The 20547-nt window shown below is 33.6% G+C and overlaps 1 protein-coding gene across 1 annotated transcript in view; it reads left to right on the top strand.

The window, feature by feature from the left end:
* Positions 1–19300, top strand: part of LOC129234395 (uncharacterized) — a 39976-nt gene extending 20676 nt beyond the window's left edge. Inside the window, exons 7-10 of the mRNA XM_054868391.1 lie at positions 1824–1910; positions 10172–10331; positions 13486–13596; positions 18917–19300. Coding sequence (XP_054724366.1) covers positions 1824–1910; positions 10172–10331; positions 13486–13596; positions 18917–19218 — 660 coding nt within the window. The 3' untranslated portion in view covers positions 19219–19300. The remainder of the gene's footprint in view (positions 1–1823; positions 1911–10171; positions 10332–13485; positions 13597–18916) is intronic.
* The last annotated feature ends 1247 nt before the right edge of the window (positions 19301–20547 follow it).

The following is a 20547-nucleotide window of genomic DNA, read 5'->3' as shown; positions in this document are numbered from 1 at the left end:
TATTTTACCGGATTTCCGGTATTTTCATCTTGAATTCCGGTATCTTCATCTTCAAAAATGCCGGAACTTCAATATTTTCAGAAAAACCCACTTTTGTAAAATTTAGGGCGATTAATGAAATGCCAAAAGTCCAAATTGAAGACGTTTTGTTTGGTATAAAGCTTAAGCTACGGTCATTGTTTGTTAACTCTATGGTAATTATCGAAGAACAGCTGGGGTGGGGGTTGAATAAAGGCTAGATAAGAAGAATCCTTGAAAATTTTTAAGAAATGAGAAAAATTAAAAGAATTTAATTCCCACCATGCACATGGACGTATTAAGTTCAATTAAAACTTCGAGTTTTAGCCCCAACAAATAATTATGTATATAAATGATTTATATACATCATATAATGTGTACATACACATAATGTATATATATATGCCCATCAAAACACTTTTTCTTCTTGGGAAAAAAAGTTCAGGTATTTTTTCATGGAGTCACAATCACCCCTGTGAGACAATACATGGTACAAGTAGCCCTAATAGCTGCTGTTATACAGCATGATTTAGAGAAACTTTCCAATGAAAGCCTATCTTGGGGCCTTGTCTTCAGGGTTGGCCGGATTGGACCCAACGGGTTTTTAAAAAATCCCATTGGGCTTTTTAAAATTTTCTGAGAAGTTTTTTAAAAAATTAATCAATTTAAATACTTTCACAATTTAAACTTCTTTTTTATTTGTTCTTCACCACTGACAATGGACATTAAAAATGAATTTTGAACTTTAATAGTATTTGTTAACTCTTAACGGCATTAAAAAATACTTCAAAGATTTTAAATAAATGTATTTAACTTTTTTCTTTAACTGGTCTCAATAAATAGCTCAAATTATCTTGACTAAGTCCTGTCACGCCTGATTTTCCTAATATTTGTAGATTGTACAGAGGAAACTACTCCAGCTAAAAGACTTTCATGTGAATTATTTTCTGCAAACCAACACGTCACAACTCTCGAATAAACAAAGTATATTTTTTAGAAATTAACAGGTTTTTCAAATGGTCGACAGAACAGGATGTACAGTATTTTCATTATCTTACGAAAAAGTTTAATATTTCTTACTCTGTACACAGAAATAGAAAAACAGGCAACATTAAATTCAAAGAAATGTCTTGATTAAGCTGGAATTCAGTAAAAAGGGATTTTTAAACTACTTGAAGTTCTACAGTAGTTTTGCATAACAAAATGAAATACAATAAAGTAAAATGCAAAAAAAAAAAAAAAAAAATGTAGTAATTAAAAACGAACCAGATTTTATCACTTGAGAAGTAATTTTGCCTTAACTGTTGGTAATCACGGGAACTAAAAAATCTGAAACTTCACCATTCTTGGGTTTTCTCATCTTTTATACTTTTCTTCAGAAAACGCTGAATTTTCCAGCTTTTTTTTTTACCCCAAAACAATTTTTGTGCTTTGTCCATATACTCTACAATATGCTACAAGTACTCCACATTTTCCCTAAAAAAGACAATAAACCCACATTTCTTTTTTTAAACCCCAGCTTTAGTTGGGTTTTATTTTTAAAAAAACTAAAAAACCCTGGGTCATGGGCTTTTTAAAAAAAACACGGGTTTTTGCCAACCCTGCTTGTCTTTAAAACACATTTACTCTTGTTTTGAATAAACGTGCTTTACTCAAAACTTTACAATGTCCACTTACATCCCTTTGCTTCTTATTGCCTCATTTGTTAATCATGCAGTTCTTAATGCTTTTTTTTTTTTTCAGTGTTTTAAACATTAATTTTCATCTGTTTACTTAGCAATTTATCATCAATCTCTTTTCTTAAGGCTCAAACGTTCATTGGTTTGGATTACTTAGAAACTGAAAAGTGGTCAGAAGCCTTTACTGTTTTTAACAGTTTAGCAGAAAAAGGAGTAAGTTTTCATTCATTTCATAAAATGTTGATAGTAAAGTAATGTGAGTTTTAATAATAAAGGATCAATGTTGTGGCACAAAAAAATATCAGAAGTAAATAAACATTATATTTTCGCCTCATAGCAACACTAAGGTTCCAGGTTTCTTTCAAAAATTCTAGATACAGAGGTTTCAATAAAAGTTATACAAAAAAGGCAGTTGGAGAACACAGTCACAGACCTATAAGTTTTTTTGCATTGATATTGTTGAACCAGGGCCGTCGAGAGGGGGGGGGCAAGCCTATGCATTGCACAGGGGCCCGTGAGACGTTGGGGGGCCCGCGAAGCGGGACCAAAAAAAAAAAAAAAAAAACGTTAAAAATTAACTTTTGAGTTGGCTAGGCAAGAATACGCTTAATTTTCAACATTCCAAGCGAGAAATTCTACTTATCCCTTTTTCAGGACCCACTTTTCGGCGCATCTCTTCAGGGTTCGACTATCTAATAGTGAGGCCCAAGGCCCACTACGCTTTGGAGGTTTGGAGGCCCCCTTCTGTATTCTATCACAACTTCCCGAGGGTCTGTAATCTGGGCAAGTCACTAATGGCATAGGAACAGGGGACCCTCGGGTGTGATGCGATGTATTCTATCACATTAAGCCAACCTAAAATAATGTTAAAATAACGTTTAACATTTATTTAAAAAAAACCTTTTATTTTTTCACAAAAATACATGATTTTTTTAATGCTATGCATAAGTAAAAAAAGGGGGGGGGGGCCCAGACCCAGGCCTGGTTGGCATGTGTGTTAATCAGGCCCTGCAACTCTTATTATGTATTGGAGCTTTAATTTAAACGGGAGAGAAAAGGGGGGGAAAGTCGACCTTATGTCACAATCTTTCATTAGTTTACAATAGTAGCGCATAGGGCCTGACTAAAGTCAGTTGGGGCCCGATGCAACTCTGGGGGCCCTCTCCCCTACAGTTTCCCTTTCTCTGATAGCCCCGCATCACGCATCCGTAAACTTTGTGTTTCAGTGAACGTTTTTTTATAAGTGTTGGATTTATCCTTTTTTTTTCGGGTGGGGGGGGAGGCTGTTCAGAATCTTATCACAGTTTTGTATTAGTAGAACACAGAGAACACTCTAAATATCAAATCGAAACCACATTGGAAATAAAAAAATGTTTACCTGATTGAAGAGGGAATGTTAGAATCTTTTCACTGAAGAGTGATCGAAGTCTCCATATAACGAAGTCGCAAGGGACTTTTGAAAATGTTCGTTATATAGAAACTTCGCAAAAGAGAAAATCGTAAATTTCTATGCCTAATTTTTAGCAAAGGTAATTTCCGATCACGCACGGAATAAATCCATTTTAAAACAGCCTGATCAACGGATCTGATCTGGAACTAAGTGACACGGATTTAATTAGGGAATGTAGTGCTTTCGCAGAAACTTATGAATGTGACATAAGTTCCGAAATTGACGAAGAAATGGTGTTTCTGAAATTCATACACAAATCAAACATAGCACCAGTATTGCTGAAGCCCTTACCGCTATTAAATGCATTACGATCCTTAAAACTGGAAAAATTGTTTCCTAATGTATGCGCAGCAATTAGAATCTTTTGCACCATCCCTAGAGGCTGAAAGATCCTTCAGCAAATTAAAATTTGTCAAAAACATTTTACGGTCAACTATGGGTCAAGAAAGACTAGGTGGGCTTTGTCTGCTTTCTATAGAGTCTGAATTGGCTAGAAGTTTGAACTTTGAAGACATTATTTCAGAATTTGCTTCCAAAAAATCTAGAAAATGCCTTCTATAATCTTTGGACTTTGAAACCTAAGATATACCCATATTAAGGCTTATGAACCTAACAGATGCCCCTACTTAAGGCTTGGGAACCTGATAGATATCCATAACTAGGCTTGGGAACCTGACAGACGCCCATACAGGCTTGAGAACCTGACAGATACCCCTACTTAGGCTCAGAAACCTGATAGATACCCATAACTAGGCTTGGGAACCTGACAGACGTCCATACAGGCTTGGGAACCTGACAGATACCCCTACTTATAGACCAAGAGCTGACCCCCCAAAACACGATTTATCTCTTTTATGGCTTGTGGCCGGTTAAAATAATAAAAAAATGCAATTTAAAACTTTGGCTCGAATCCCCCCCACTAATTTTGGGTTACACGGCTGCGTGGGTGGATGAAAGGTCAAAAAAATGAAAAATATCAAAGTGATGAGTTAAATGGCTAAAAACTATATAATAGCATTAAATTAATAAGAAAAAACCCGTAGCTAATTTTCCCCCCAACTATGTTGGGGCGAACGTGGTGCCCCCCAGGGGTAAAGTATCGATTATTAAACTTAAAAAAAATGATCACTTTCGTGGGGGGGAATTTTACAGGGTATTAGTTTCATTATTTTGATTGCCAAAAAAAATTCCCCCCCCCCCCCAGTAACTATGGGTCAATTTGTCAAAAAAAAATTTTTTTGTTCCTCTTTATTTGGTTCAAGTCGAGTATTATTCGAACTTACGCATGACTGTTTAAGTTGCAAAAAAAACCCCCAAAGTTTGAACGTTTTTTCATTAAAAAAACTCGTAGCAATCCCCCCCCCACACCTATGGAGGGGGTTGCTACGCGGTGCGCAGTTTTACAACGTGGTGCCCCCCCCCAGGGGTGAATTGTCGATTGATTAAATTAAAAATAAATGATCACTTTCGTGGAGGGAATTTTACAGAGTATACATTTAATTGCAAAACAAAATATCTCCTCCCCAGCAATTATAAGTCTACTAGCTGCATTGCCAGGCGTTGCACGGTCTACCTCAAAAATGTACGTATATTCGGCGTTCCAAGCATTTTATACAATTATATAAATTTTCTCGCTTTCATTACATTTCTTATTGCTGCTCCACTCTTATTAGTCAAAGCGCAATGTTATATAGCCTATAGCCTTCTCAATAAATGGACTATTCAACATAAAATGAATTTTTCAGTTCGAACCCGTCGTCCCTGTAGACCAAGAGCTGAGCCCCCAAAACACGGTTTATCTGTTTTATGGCGGGTGGCCGGTTAAAATAATAAAAAAATGTGATTAAAAATTTTGGCTCTAATCCCCCCCCCCCTCCGCCCACTATTTTCGGGTCACACGCTGCATGGGTGGATGAAAGGTCAAAATAAAAGAAAAATATTAACATAAGTGAAATGGCTAAAAATTATATAATAACATTAAATTAATTTAAAAAAACACGTCGCAAATCTCCCCTCCAGCTATGTTGGAGCGAATGTGGGAGCCCCCCCCCCCCAGAAGTGAATATCGATTGTTAAAATTAAAAAAAAAAAAAAAAATCACTTTCGTGGGGTTGGGGATGGGGAACTTTACAGGGTATTTGTTTCATTATTTTGATTTCCAAAAAATCTCCCCCCCCCAGTAAGTATGGGTAAATTTGTCAAAAAAAAAGTTTTTTGTTTCTCTTTATTTGGTCCGAGTCCAGTACTATTCGAATTTTCCCATGACCTCTTAAATTGTAAAAAACAATTTCAATTATTTATTCGGTAAAAAAAAACACGTAGAAAATCCCCCCCCCCCAGCTATGTTAGGGCGAACTTGTTGCCCCCCAGGAGTGAATTATCGATTGATTAAATAAAAAAAAAAGATTACTTTCGTAGAGAGGAGGGATTTTCTCAGAGTTTACATTTGATTGTAGCAGGAAAAAATATCCCCCCCCCCAAAAAATGTTTTTAATTTAAATTAGAAATTTTGAAATATTTTTCAAAATGAAAGGAAGCAATTCAGCGTCCGTACATCTGCTTCTAACACTGTGTGCTCAGCAGGAAAAGAATGAAGGGGAAAGTATACGCCTGTGATGATTTCTTCTTGCTGTTTCGAGGGCAGTTTCGTCAGTGATCAACTGTAGCCAACACAGTGAAGTCATTATAGCTGTTGGTTTTTCTTTTCGGAGCACGCTGTACCGCATCCTTAAACTGAAAACGTAAAAAAATCCTTTTTTCAAAAATATATTTTGATGTTTTTATATTATGAGTATTTTAAAGGGTAATTTTAAGTGTAGCCAGCCACCAGATAAAAGATAATGTTTTGACAGAAACTTTATTTGAAGGAATAAAAGTTTCAAAGATTCGAAAAGACTGAAAACTGAAATTCCGTGATTTAGATTTTTCTGAGTTCTTAACAGAAGCAGATTTATATCATCGAGATTGCAAGAACATTTTTATCAAACTAGATAGACACTATCACAACCAATATGCTGAAGGTAAATAAATCTATATGAATTTCCAAATTATTATTTTAAAAATTCATTTAACGCATCGGATTAACGCATTAACATTTACAAGTAATAACGTCGTTATTGCAATTTTAACATAAAATCACTTTTGTTTGTGAAATAAACTCATAATTACTGGGGTAGGGGGAGATTTTTTTTTTTTTTGCAATTAAAACAATTAAATGTATACTCTGGAGATAATATACTAAATTATCTTTTATCTGGTGGCTGGCTACACTTAAAATTACCCTTTAAAACACTCATAATATAAAAACATCAAAATATATTTTTGAAAAAAGGATTTTTTTACGTTTTCAGTTTAAGGATTCGGTACAGCGTGCTCCGAAAAGAAAAACCAACAGCTATAACGACTTCACTGTGTTGGCTACAGTTGATCACTGACGAAACTGCCCTCGAAACAGCAAGAAGAAATCATCACAGGCGTATACTTTCCCCTTCATTCTTTTCATGCTAAGCACACAATGGTAGAAGCAGATGTACGGACGCTGTATTGCTTCCTTTCATTTTGAAAAATATTTCAAAATTTCTAATTTAAATTAAAAACATTTTTTGGGGGGGGGGGATTTTTTTTCCTGCTACAATCAAATGTAAACTCTGAGAAAATCCCTCCTCTCTACGAAAGTAATCTTTTTTTTTTATTTAATCAATCGATAATTCACTCCTGGGGGGGCAACAAGTTCGCCCTAACATAGCTGGGGGGGGGGGGATTTTCTACGTGTTTTTTTTACCGAATAAATAATTGCAATTGTTTTTTACAATTTAAGAGGTCATGGGAAAATTCGAATAGTACTGGACTCGAACCAAATAAAGAGAAACAAAAAACTTTTTTTTTGACAAATTTACCCATAGTTACTGGGGGGGGGGGGAGATTTTTTGAAAATCAAAATAATGAAACAAATACCCTGTAAAGTTCCCCATCCCCAACCCCACGAAAGTGATTTTTTTTTTTAATTTTAACAATCGATATTCACTTCTGGGGGGGGGGGGCTCCCACATTCGCCCCAACATAGCTGGAGGGGAGATTTGCTACGTGGTTTTTTTAATTAATTTAATGTTATTATATAATTTTTAGCCATTTCACTTATGTTAATATTTTTCTTTTATTTTGACCTTTCATCCACCCATGCAGCGTGTGACCCGAAAATAGTGGGCGGAGGGGGGGGGGATTAGAGCCAAAATTTTTAATCACATTTTTTTATTATTTTAACCGGCCACCCGCCATAAAACAGATAAACCGTGTTTTGGGGGCTCAGCTCTTGGTCTACAGGGACGACGGGTTCGAACTGAAAAATTCATTTTGTGTTGAATAGTCCATTTATTGAGAAGGCTATAGGCTATATAACATTGCGCTTTGACTAATAAGAGTGGAGCAGCAATAAGAAATGTAATGAAAGCGAGAAAATTTATATAATTGTATAAAATGCTTGGAACGCCGAAAACACGTACATTTTTGAGGTAGACCGTGCAACGCCTGACAATGCAGCTAGTAGACTTATAATTGCTGGGGAGGAGATATTTTGTTTTGCAATTAAATTGCCACGTTGTAAAACTGCGCACCGCGTAGCAACCCCCTCCATAGGTGTGGGGGGGGGGGATTGCTACGAGTTTTTTTTAATGAAAAAACGTTCAAACTTTGGGGTTTTTTTTGCAACTTAAACAGTCATGCGTAAGTTCGAATAATACTCGACTTGAACCAAATAAAGAGGAACAAAAAAAAATTTTTTTGACAAATTGACCCATAGTTACTGGGGGGGGGGATTTTTTTTGGCAATCAAAATAATGAAACTAATACCCTGTAAAATTCCCCCCTACGAAAGTGATCATTTTTTTTTTAAGTTTAATAATCGATACTTTACCCCTGGGGGGCCACCACGTTCGCCCCAACATAGCTGGGGGGGAAATTAGCTACGGGTTTTTTCTTATTAATTTAATGCTATTATATAGTTTTTAGCCATTTAACTCATCACTTTGATATTTTTCATTTTTTTGACCTTTCATCCACCCACGCAGCCGTGTGACCCAAAATTAGTGGGGGGGGATTCGAGCCAAAGTTTTAAATTGCATTTTTTTATTATTTTAACCGGCCACAAGCCATAAAAGAGATAAATCGTGTTTTGGGGGGTCAGCTCTTGGTCTATTAGGCTTGGGAACCTGATAAGATACCCATATTTAGGCTTGGGATCCTATGACGAAGAAACCCACCCGTGGCTAGCCTTGCCTGGCTATCGGGCGTGACCCCTTGGCGATGGGGTTACCAGTACATAAGACTGGTAGTGGCTTAGCCACCATGGATTTTTTCATTTAAAGAACAATCTTAAATGTTACAACTCAGGCATTTCCAACTGCGGCCGCCGGGCCGCATATGGCCCGCGTGTCTTGCTTCTGTGGCTCGAGAAGCCCGTTTGGGAAAACTATTTGCTGCATTTAATTTCATGTTTGTATGCAAGAAAATTTTTTTTTAGAAAATCCACATCGAGTCTAAATGCTGTTCATTAATGAATACCGTAGGTTATGCTGCATTAACTTATGTAGTATATGACGCACTTTCTAAATTCAAATGTGTATCACACCTTAAGTAGTTCAGACTCTCCCATGACAGAGCTTAAGCTGGACATCGTTTTTGGTGGCTGCAAGCCAACAAACTGAGTTTTTCTATTGAACATTTTATATATACTTTTGGAACAGTTTATTTATTTCATTCCATTTATTTTTCTTTTTTTAACTTTCATTACGATGCGATAATCCCCTACCCCCGACAAAAACGTATTTTCGTCCTTGTAATAGTTATGTTGCGGTCCATCACCGAACCTTTATGGTTTGCGGCTGCAGCTGTAACCCTCAAAAAAAAAAAACTAAGTTGGAAACCTCTTGAAAAACAAGACGTATTACTAATCGATTTTTATTCACACGAAAACATTCTGTAAAACATTATTTTCTTTTATATCTACAGAGAATATTTCGCTATTTATGTGAAAACAAAGCATAATAGCGAAAGTTGAATCAAAGGTTGGGGGGGGGGGCAAAAAAAAGTTGCTGTGGTGCCCATAGGGGGGGGGGCCCAAAAGAAAGTTGCATAGGGGCCCATAAATCCTGTCGACGGCCCCGTGTTGAACATTTTACTGTGTGACATGTTATGATTACATGTTTTACTAAAATGATTATACCGATACCAAGCTTATTCATACCTTTTAAGACGAAAATTACTTTTCAATGATCGTCGTTCAAAAATGTTGATATTTTTACTCTTTCTTCGTTACTCATTCAGTCATTAATGTTACTCATTATCCTCATTACTGTTCTAGATGACTAAGTAAAACTTTTTCCCACTTTCAACAATTACCCATCTTCCCCAGTCTCCAGGAGGGTAAAATTTCTCAAAGTCAATCCTTGTACATATAGTTTTCTCTTGGTTAAATGTCTCACAGGACTGGAAGGAGTACACTGCTTATATTAGAAAAAAAATTTTTTATCCCTAAGTTCTGTTTTCTAATAAAGATAACTGGGGATCAAATTTAAAAAAAACAATAGTTGGAATTCAAGGTATAGAGTTTTTTGAGAAAATTCATTCAAGGTAAACATGGAGTCAAACATTGGAATTTATCCCATAAATGCAGGGAAAATGAAAAATTTTAGCATAGAAAGTTTTCGAGATGGATAGGTTCGACTGTACCAGAAGAGCAGATGGCATAGATTTAATCATTCAATCTTTGCAATATCCAGCATTGTCTGGTTCTTATAGGCAACAGTTAATTCAGTTGAAAATGATTCTATTTTTTTCTGTGAATTAATTTTAGTTCATGTACAAAAAACTTTCTTCAAGTCCAAAACATCACTTTGATTAAAAATGGAATCAAACGAGAATTTTATTTTTATCGAACTTATTCAACTTTTGTGTCAGCATTATTTAATGCTGACTTTGTAGTCTTTATAGATGTTTGCAAAAACTTAAAATATTTTTTTCCTTTTATTAGATTCTGGATGGAAAATATTATCTAGGCGTATGTTATGAAAATGGATGGGGTGTAAACAAAAATGAAGCAGCTGCTGCTGAGTTATTTGCACAGACAGCAGCTTTAGGACATAAAAAATCTATTCTCAAACTGGGCTCATATTATGAGACTGGAAAAGGAGGTAATTATCTATGGCATTACTTTTATCTTAAGATAATAAGGGTGAACATTAGTTGCTTGCTCAATTGTTTCTGGTAATTTGCATTTTAATTCAGATTTTTTTGTTTTTATCTTTAACAGGGTGGCGACAGATCAGGGAGATCAGGGAAAAGTCAGGGAACTTTATTAATCAGGGAAAAGTCAGGGAAATATCAGGGAATTTTGAAAAAATAACAAAAAATCAGAGAAAATTTATTTTATGAAGAATTTTTTTTTTTTTTGTTTTACAAAATTAAGTACTCTAATTCCCTACGCATTTTCTGCCAATGATCTGTTAAAAAAAAAGTAAAATTAATGAGGTGTGATTATACACTGCCGCATATTTGTGCATCTTTTTTCCTCAACGTCAAAGTATTGAATCTTACTTATTAACCAAAGGATGAACTTCCTAAGATTTCTTCTGTGTCTCTTAGGTTGTTTATTTTACCTAGCTTGAAATTTCCTTTTACGCTTTCAATGCTACGTAAAATAAACAACCATACAGGCAAAGAGGAAACCTTCATTAATGCCTTAGCTTCTTTGCCTTTATTCCGTTGTCTTGAAGTGATTAGCGTACTGTAATCACGATCTCAAGAAGAAATCTTTGGTTTTTGAATTAATACTATAAAAGCTTAAAAGTTATCACTTCTTTGCATTTTCAATTTAATTGCTAAAACTGAACTTTCAATAAAAAAAACTTTGTTTTTTGCCGTTATACTATTTGTTGCCACCGCAGATTATAAAGGTTTTCTTTTCTTCAGACTTAAGTGATTCTTTAATTTTATAACCAAGTTGTATTCTTTTATATGTTTTGAAATTAACTAATTGCTTTTTTTTCTTTTTTTTTTCTTGCATTTCAAAGTTTTTTGTTACAAAAGCAATCTAAGATTTTTTTTTTCATTACATACTGAAATGATTTTAAATACAGTTAACTTGTGTACTTAAGTAATTTTTTTTTTTATTGTTAAAATGCTGTATTCATTCGTTAAAACCTATGTTCTTGATTAGAGAAAAGCTCCCTATGAATGGATGTCAAATGGTTTCATCTGTTTTGCATAAATATTCTATTCTTTCACTATTACTTGTTATTCTTGCAATAACTATTATACTGTTTGAAAACTTAGTTCAAAATGACTTTAATTACTTTTTAGTTCTATCTTAAATACACATATGTTTTTAAGAGTAATTTTAATAGTTTCTTAAAATTCTCATGCAAAGTGGTTTCTGGAAATGAAGTATTTTTTTTTTCTTAATTTTCTATAATCTTTCCATTGTAGAAAATTTTAATGTACTGTTTTGTAGGTTCCCCCCCCCCCCCAAAGATTGACTTGATATATTTTTTTAACCATTTTATTAAAAAAAAGTAACATCTTTTGAAAATATATATTTAGTTCAACAACTTTACACAGCTTAAAACGTTAAAAATACTGCATTTTATACAGATATACAATGGATTTCAAGTAGAGCAAAGAAAAAAAACCATTATCATTGGTAACGTAAATCAGGGAAATTTGGTGAACTTAATCAGGGAAATCTGGGAAAAGTCAGGGAACTTTTTTTCACAGTTCTTGTTGCCACCCTGTTTAACGTTTGATTTTTGTATATTTGTATTTAAGTAACCATTTTGTATTTTAACACAAAGTATAAAATTTTTAAAAAAACTTTTGTATTGATGAAAAAAATACTACTGTCAGCCCCACTTAAACAAATACCTATGGTTTTAATATATAATATTCAATTAAGCAAGATAGTTGATTTTGTGGGGAAATGTTCTTTATCTTGGCCAAACTGATAACACGTGTCTAAAAATGTAATAATAAATCAGTAGACATTTTAAAAAAAGTAATGAATGATAGTTTAACAAGTAATTTCAATAAACAACACAGTAGTTTAGTAGTTCTCATAAAATGATTTTCTCTTTGAATTTCCTTAATTTGGATTCAATCAATCAACACATGTATATCTAACTTTTGTCAATGCTAAGTCTGCAAGGAAAAATATTTCAGTTATTTTCAATAACTTATTTCATGTTTCCTGAAACCGAAAATTAAGAATCTGCAGAATTTCTCAATTTTTTGGTACCAAAAAATAATTTTTATTGTTGGTTTCACAAATAAAAATATTTGAATTTCTCCCCTTGGTATTACATACCTGCCAACCCTTCCGGATTTCCCGGAAGTTTTACGGATTTTTATGTCCTTTTCCGTTTTTCCGGTTATGAGCAAAATCTTCCGGATTTTTCATGTTTTGTAGGAAAAATAATTATCTCGCTAATTTTTGCGCTAAAGATACTTTTGTGGAACGCGGCACCGCGTTTTAGGCCAAGTAGCCAAGGAAAGGTTGCCGTAAGAGAATGGCAGGAGAAGAAGCGAGGCAAGATTATGACGTCACTGAGTGATACAGCGCATGACTTCATCGGGATCCAATCAAAGCAAGCGTCGCGGCGGGCAACTAGGGGCACAATTTCGGCGCCAATTATCTTCTCATTCTCTCAATTCAAGCTGTTTTTGCTTCGTTCTTTTTTTAAGATGAGTAACAAATGTTATTTGCAAACTTTTAAAGAAAGCAATAAAAGTAATATTTACTAAACGAAAGTAAGTTCAATTGATATGAAATTCATAACTAATGTATTGTTAAATGTAAAGAGGGTAGGTGTCCTGTTTGATTTTACTTTGCGTTAAAATCTTGTGGATAAAAATAAAAAAATCTTCCGGATTTTTTTCCTCGGAGGTTGGCAGGTATGGTATTATGTTTAAAAAAAATAATAGTTCAAAAACCTTTAAATAGCCAAATAAAAAGCATCTGTTTTTTGTATTTTTTTGAAGATTTTTTATGATGGATTCAGCCTTTCATGCTTTTTCTTTTACTTTTATGAGAAAGTAGACTGAAAAAAGAAAAAAAGCATAACAAAATTACTACAGCAATTTTCTGAATTTTTCAACCTGATTCACTACTTTCTAATTAATTTAACACCTTATAAGCTCTCAGATGTTTGTATGTTTGTGTATTAATTAACTAATTTTCAAAGTAATTCCTGAAAAGGTAGGTAATGAAGTTACATTTGCTATATTTTAGGTTGTATTTGACCTAATTGTATTGCTCTTGTGACTATGCTTAGTTTTGGTTTTTATTCGTAGGCTGTGATAATGATTGTGATTTTGCAAAAGCGTTATATCAAATACTTGCAGACTATGGCTGTGATGAAGGGCAAAAAGCCTTAATAAATTTAAAACTAAAGCAACAAAAAAGTAAGTTCCAACATTTCTTATCCCGAAAAAAAGTTAGGTGTATTTTGCTTTCTATTTGAAGCAGTGAGAAGCAAAGGGATGTACGTGGCAAAATTAAAAATTTGGAGGTAACCAGTGTAAATGGGAGGTGAACCTCTCCTCTGCCTTGGGGCAAGAGATAGTGCTAGTAACTCTGATAGGTGCTAATGTACAGCATGATTTAGGTGGGGAAAAAGAAAAGAATGCTTACGTAGGACGTTATCTTTAAATGCATTTTACTCAAAACTTGAAAATGTCAACTTATCTCCCTTTGCTTCTCCCTGCCTCATTTGTTCTTAAATGAAATTTTATGCAAAAAGAAATAAGATTTGTATTTTATAACTGATTTTTGATAGGTATTTTGATAGAATGTTGCATGGGACTATTGTCCTGGTATATTTCCCACTATATAAAGTAAAGATTTGTACTACCTTTACTTTTTTCTTTTTTACATTTAATCAATACGTATATTTTTTAATTTACCTCCTTTTTTGAAACTATGAGTCATTTTTGACTTCCCAAATTTCAGGCAAGAAAAAATATATCCCAAAGCAATGTCAGAAAGATGAAAACGTTTTTAATTTACTGACTTTAATCTAAATAGTATAGCATTTTTAAAAATGCAGAAGAGAAAGAAGTATTTAAAATTTAATTTTATGGTTTCTGCATTTTGTGCATGAATGAGTAAGGTATTCACCCCCCCCCCCTCCATCAGGGTATCGTTTTAGTCGTTTAGATCACACCTAGTGCTAGTCTTTTTTTATAATTTCTATTTTCAGCACTCGAAATTAGTTTCAACTTCATTCTTCTTCATGCAAAAGTGGTGTAGTGTATGTCTGAGCTGATTTGAGATTTGTCGAACTCGAGCAGCAAGTGTATGATATGTTCATATGTTTTTATATTGTGTTTATATAATGGGCGACATATCAATTATTCTTACTTTGCGATTTAAAGCTAATGGTAAAAATGCTGCCGCCTCAATTTTTTTCAAAATTGTTTTAAACAATGTTTATAGATAACTGAAATGGCTGTAGAAGTTTCAAGATGGGGTCATAATGGGTTCATGTTGAAATATTTTATTGAATATATAGCATTGTTGGATCCAAAGCGCTATCATCATAATACAGCATGTTTTAAGTAGAGGAAGACATTTATCCAAGCCATGAAATTAATTCTATTTGAGTTGAGCAGTGTCAAGTAACTGATTGCAAGAGTGTTTCCTTGTTTTGAGTTATTCTAGGTGTTTAGGTGTTTGTGGAAGGGGTTAGGAAGAGTTTTATTATTATTATTATTATTTGTAAAAATGATTTATTTATTTGTTTACAAAATTTATTATTTTAAATGTGCTGAATAGTACTAATAAATGTAGATAAAAGTTTAAAAGTAGAATTACTTAATATTTTAAATTTTTTTTGTAATAGATTTTTATGATAAATAATCAGAACAAATATCTTATTATATGAAATGTTTCTTTTTCATTTTTTTTTATTTGATAAATTTTATGGCTTTGTAATTGATACTTACTCTAAAAGAGGAGTGGGTGTGGGGGGATTGAATAAAATTGAGTTATTATTCATGTGAATGATAATTTGCTGTATTAAAGAAATATTTAGACATAAACAAGATTGAAAAAGCATGATGAAAAATTTAATCAAATTAAAAATTTTGTTACCATATCTTGCTAAATTTTACTAGGAATTACTATGCAAGAGTGATACAGTGCAACCATCTAGTGTTATCAGAGGGAATTTTATGAGCCAGTTGGTGGTATTTACAAAGCAATGGTTGAAGGTTATGAACAGCTACCTCGAGGTCTGCCGGTGTTTCATGTTCATTTGAATTTAATAAGGTTTTAGATCTAATAATAAAGACCTTTTGCAAGTTTTGAAGAGAAAAGGGGAATTATGACCATTACTCATCTTTTCCTCATCCTATCTGTTGCTAGGTTTCATCAGAATTTTCAGTGTCTGATACTAGGGGCTCGGACCTTTTTTCGAAATTGAGCAAAGAACAATAGAATTAACTAATGCAAAGGATCCAGAATCAGTCAAACGTTAGATGAGATGTAGTTGCATGTGAGAAAAGTAGTTTAAAAAGTCTATATACATTAAAAGGCTGAGAAAATAGAGTTAACCTGAGAGTGATGCCTGTTACTGGTGCCGTTACCCTAAATGTGATTGATCATGGCCAATAATTTTCCTAATGTAGATAATTTCAAATTAACTCATAAAAAAAATAAAGAAATCATGTGTTTTTGAGAAAGTTGATAGCATTTTTTTCTTAACCTTTATTTGGTCTATTTGGAGAGAGAATCACATTTACGTGTTTTAATTTCTATTCTTTCCCCCAATAAAGTTAAATTTTGTATGGAAAATAACTTAGATGCTATTTTGATTAACACTGCTGCATAACTTTTAAAAATAATCTTATATTCCAAAATCAATACACTGCTATATATTTTTTAATGATATATCAAGTAATAGATTTTCTAATACAAAATTGACGAACTTTATTTTTTTTATAAAAAGTTCATACAGATTTTGTTTTATCTGAAGCAAAGTTGGTACAAATTGATGTTTTTCCTGATTTTGTATTAACTGTTCGTTGAATAAATATTGAGTATTCCTTTTAAAAAAATTAACTTTTTCATAGTTTGCAGTTTAAAATATTGCTTCATTGTAAATTATCACTGGTTTATTTTATAATTTAAAATAGACTAATTAGGTTAAGTGCTATAAAATTACAGTGATCTCTCGCTTATATGTGGCCTCTGTTATAAGCATTTTCCGCTCATGCATGTTTTTCTCATGGGCCGGCCAGCGATATAGGAAAACAATGTTAAATCTTGTTCATTTATGCGGAAAATCCCCCCCCCCAGTTTTAGTTAATTTGCGTATTTAGGCTTGCTTATTGGAAGATTTGTACCTGTCTTGTTCTGTCTCTTAGAATGCATTCACACGCCTGTATTCCATTGTTCGGATTCTTTCAAAAACGCGTTCTTTTTCGCACAAATGTGCAACTGGGGTTGGAATTAGTCTTGTGATTGACATCGGGAGGGAAGAACAAGTTACATACGAAAAGGTAGACGTCACTAAAAGTCGTGGTCAAGCGGTAAGCATTGACGTAGGCTGTTGAGAATTTTTTGCATCCTTGTAGACTATAGCTCTAATAACGTGACATTTTTTAGGTTTGGGAGAATTCCCTTACTTACTGTACAGTGTATAAAAAATGACAAAACGTACTACTTCAAATTTTACATTTTTATTAAATTACAATGCATAAACAGAAATAATGTGCATATTTATTCATTAGTGTTAGTAGTATACTATTAGTATCACTATAACTGATGTAAACTTATTGCATTTAAGCTTATTTTTGGGTCTTTCACACATGTGCAAATCTCACTTGTTCGCAAAAATTTCACTGTCTCCTTTGGTTGCATATAAGTGAGAGGTCACTGTATTTGCTATTTCTTGGTAATTTTCCTACCTCTTGAAACTAATGCTTAGTATCACGTCTATTTGATATGGGATTTTCTGTTCATTTAATACTATCACAAAGGACCGTTCTGCCATGGGCAGGTAAACTGCAGTATCTACAAAAATGAGTTTTTGAGATATTTGAATAAATGCGTTTTCTATTCCCCACTAACATGCTGGAATTTTTCTTTTGATGTCTTGATCAAGTAAGCAAGCTTGTGCAATAAAGCAAAACTATAATAGATGGCAAAAATGCAAACAAAAGGAAAAAGAAATGAAGAATTAAAAATGTGCAACTACTGCTGTTTTCTTTCCCAGGGCATTTTTATTCTTTTTATTTTGAAATAGCTGTAAAAACAGGTTCCTGTCTCAAAAGTGTAAGTCTATACTTTTAAGATAGGTCCTAAAAAAAGAGTCCGAACATCGCTTTCCTGAGGAATCTCAATCTCTTCCCTTTTTTTCCCCTCTTACCCTCATGTTGCCATTTTTATTTGGTTTTCTACTTTTCAAAGCTCTGTTTTGTTCATCAAACTACATAGTTTCGATACTTTTCAGTGTTTCAAAGAAGCTCCCGATGTTTACCTCTTTAAGACTTTTAATGCTCTGTTTGATGGGAAGAAAAAATATTAAACATGTTATAGACATGTAGCATGAGAATCTAAATTGATAGGTTTAGTATAGATAATCTGTCCAATCCATGAAATTTCTGTCAAAATCATGGGATGAACTTTCATCTCCTATCTCACATGCTCACGATATTTCTTTGCTCGGCTCGAGCGTTAATAGATAATGCAGCATAAAATCTTAGTTATATGCTTTTTCTTTTCTTTTTTTTTTGAGCAATCATGATTGCTTATTGCTTTTATTTGACATTTTTTGGCGTGCTATCATTTTATTTTCCCACCGCCACCCTCCGCAGCATCACAGTCGACCGGCTCCTCACGATGCTGCTCCTATAGCGAAAGCCGTCTACAGGTTGCATCCATGTCCTACACACACGCGCATACATACACAACTACACACGCACACACCTACACATATATGCACGCATACATACAGACACCTACACATACACAAAACTACCCACACATTCATACCTGCACACGGACACAAACACATATGCCTACACACACATACACATATCCCCCACACACACACATTCATACACACAACTACCCACACACTTATGCCAGCACACAGACATGAGTGCCTACACACACATACACATACCCCCCCTCCCCACACATACAAACACACACACTTACATACACACACTCGTGATTACGAAAAACATAATTTGAATTCAAGATGTCAAAATTCAAATTTTTATTTATTTTTTAAAATTTTTTTTTTTGTATCTCCTGTTAAAAATTTAAAAAAAAATGGTTTTGATTTGTCACGTCAAATATCCTCAGATTTTAAAATTGCTCATCAAAGTTTATTTGAAGTAGTTTTTTTGACAAACTTAATTTAGGAGTTGTAGCATAAATTTTTCAATAATCAAAGTAAAACTGTTCAATTAATTATAGTTTCTTACTGATTTTTTCCTTCAGTTCAGATACTTGTCAAAAGCTAGAATTATCTTTCTCAGGGACTAATGAAGATAATTATGTTAAATTAAGGGAAAACTTTGTCTTTTACATCAGCAGAACTTTGCAATTCAGGTGGGATTTACTGATAATGAATGCACATATTTTAACTGAAGCTATGAATCTTAAAAACTTTTTTCTTCGATTCATAAAGAACAAGTAATTTTAATAGGGGAAAAAAAATCTTGCAATTTTACTTTTGTAAATAGTGTAATAAAAACTTTTTTTTTTCAGTATATGAAGATAGTTTGACTCATCTTCAAAACAGTACCATACAAAGAAGCAAACTGCATTCATCTTCATCTTTTCCACAATTGTCATCAACCAATCATTCTTGGCATGAATATTTTCATCATTTGCCAGCATTACCGCATCTGAACTTAATAACTCCGTACAAGCCTGCTGAAAAGAGTGAAGTTCCTGGATTGAAAAAACCAATATTTTGTGGCCAGGAAAATGTTCAGGACTTGAGTATGTCAAATATCATCATTCAAAACTTTCGTAACATTCCTCCCATAGTGGTCGGCAAGACTTGAGTCGTAAATGTCCTCCAAATTGTTGTGAAATGTACGAGAAAGAAAATGAACGTGACTTCGTTCAAGTATTAGACTAAACCATGTATGAGTTCCTGCATCTTAGTTATTCATTCTATTGTGATAAAATTTGTTTCACTTTGTCATTTGTTAAATACTTGTATGGTTACTTGTTTTACCACCTTTATGTACAAATAAAGTATTTTAATTTTTAAAAGTATCTATCTGTATTTATAAAGGAGACAATGTTTGTGCGTGATGACCAGGGGACCCCTTAGCACCTACAGCCTTGAAACTTGGCACAAACGTACATATTCCGGGGGTCTGCACTTGGGAACCCCTTTTCTAAATTTCAAATTAGTTTTTTTTAATTAATTTTTTAAGCTGAAATTTCACATATTTCACCTAATTGTGTGGTGAAAAAATCAATCATCCCCTTACATTATGTGTCATTAGAAATTGCTTTTTCTGCACAAGAAGTTTGTTCCATTGCTCTCAATTAATTAGAACAGAAGATATAAGCGCTTCCAATTTTGCCAACTTTCAATGTTGCAGTCAAGTTGAAATTACTTTATATTATGTAAAATGTGCACAAATTTCAAGCAGCGAGGCCAGTTTCGGAAAGATGTGCTCAGGATGTCCTTTTGTTCAGTTTATTGTGCATTTTACTTCCGATTTTGTCTTTTATTTTTCTCTGACCACGAATTTGAAAACTATTTTCAAATGTCCAACACTGTTTTTTTTATTTTTTCCTTTTCTGAAGTGATAGCTTTTTTTTTTTGGGGGGGGGGGTTCGTTTTGTTGTGTTTGCAATGCAGTTTTAAATTTAAAACTTTCCTTCTAAGGGGTTACGGAATGATCGTTGCATATTTGAGTTAAATTCTTTTTTCCATGGAGGACGGGCTGTAAGATTTCTCTTATGTTCCATATGTAGATATGTAGGACAAATGGCTAGTTGACTAGTTACGGGCTCCCAACCAGTCATGGCCAGGATTGTCTTGCATTATCAATATCAAGTATTTAAATGCCATTCCATTGTTTTCACTTACACATTTCCCTTTTGTGCCCCATAGTCCAAATATTCATTGATAAATAAAAACGTCTGGTGATAGGACTGGACAATGCATGCAGTAACTCTTTATATTCCAGAGAAACTCCTTTAGTTCCTCATTTAAATCCAGTTTAGAACTTTGCATTCTGTTTATAATCCAGATTTGGGTTTTTGAAAAAATAAACAAAAGCTCCTCCAGTTGTTAGTGGGGAGTGAAGGCTTAAAGTTGGATCTGAACCACTGAAACATGATTGTAAAAGAAGAAGTACTGATTAAAAACA

Source organism: Uloborus diversus, chromosome 1, assembly GCF_026930045.1.
Source record: "Uloborus diversus isolate 005 chromosome 1, Udiv.v.3.1, whole genome shotgun sequence".
Taxonomy (NCBI): domain Eukaryota; kingdom Metazoa; phylum Arthropoda; class Arachnida; order Araneae; family Uloboridae; genus Uloborus; species Uloborus diversus.
This window is presented reverse-complemented; position numbering and strand designations above follow the sequence as displayed.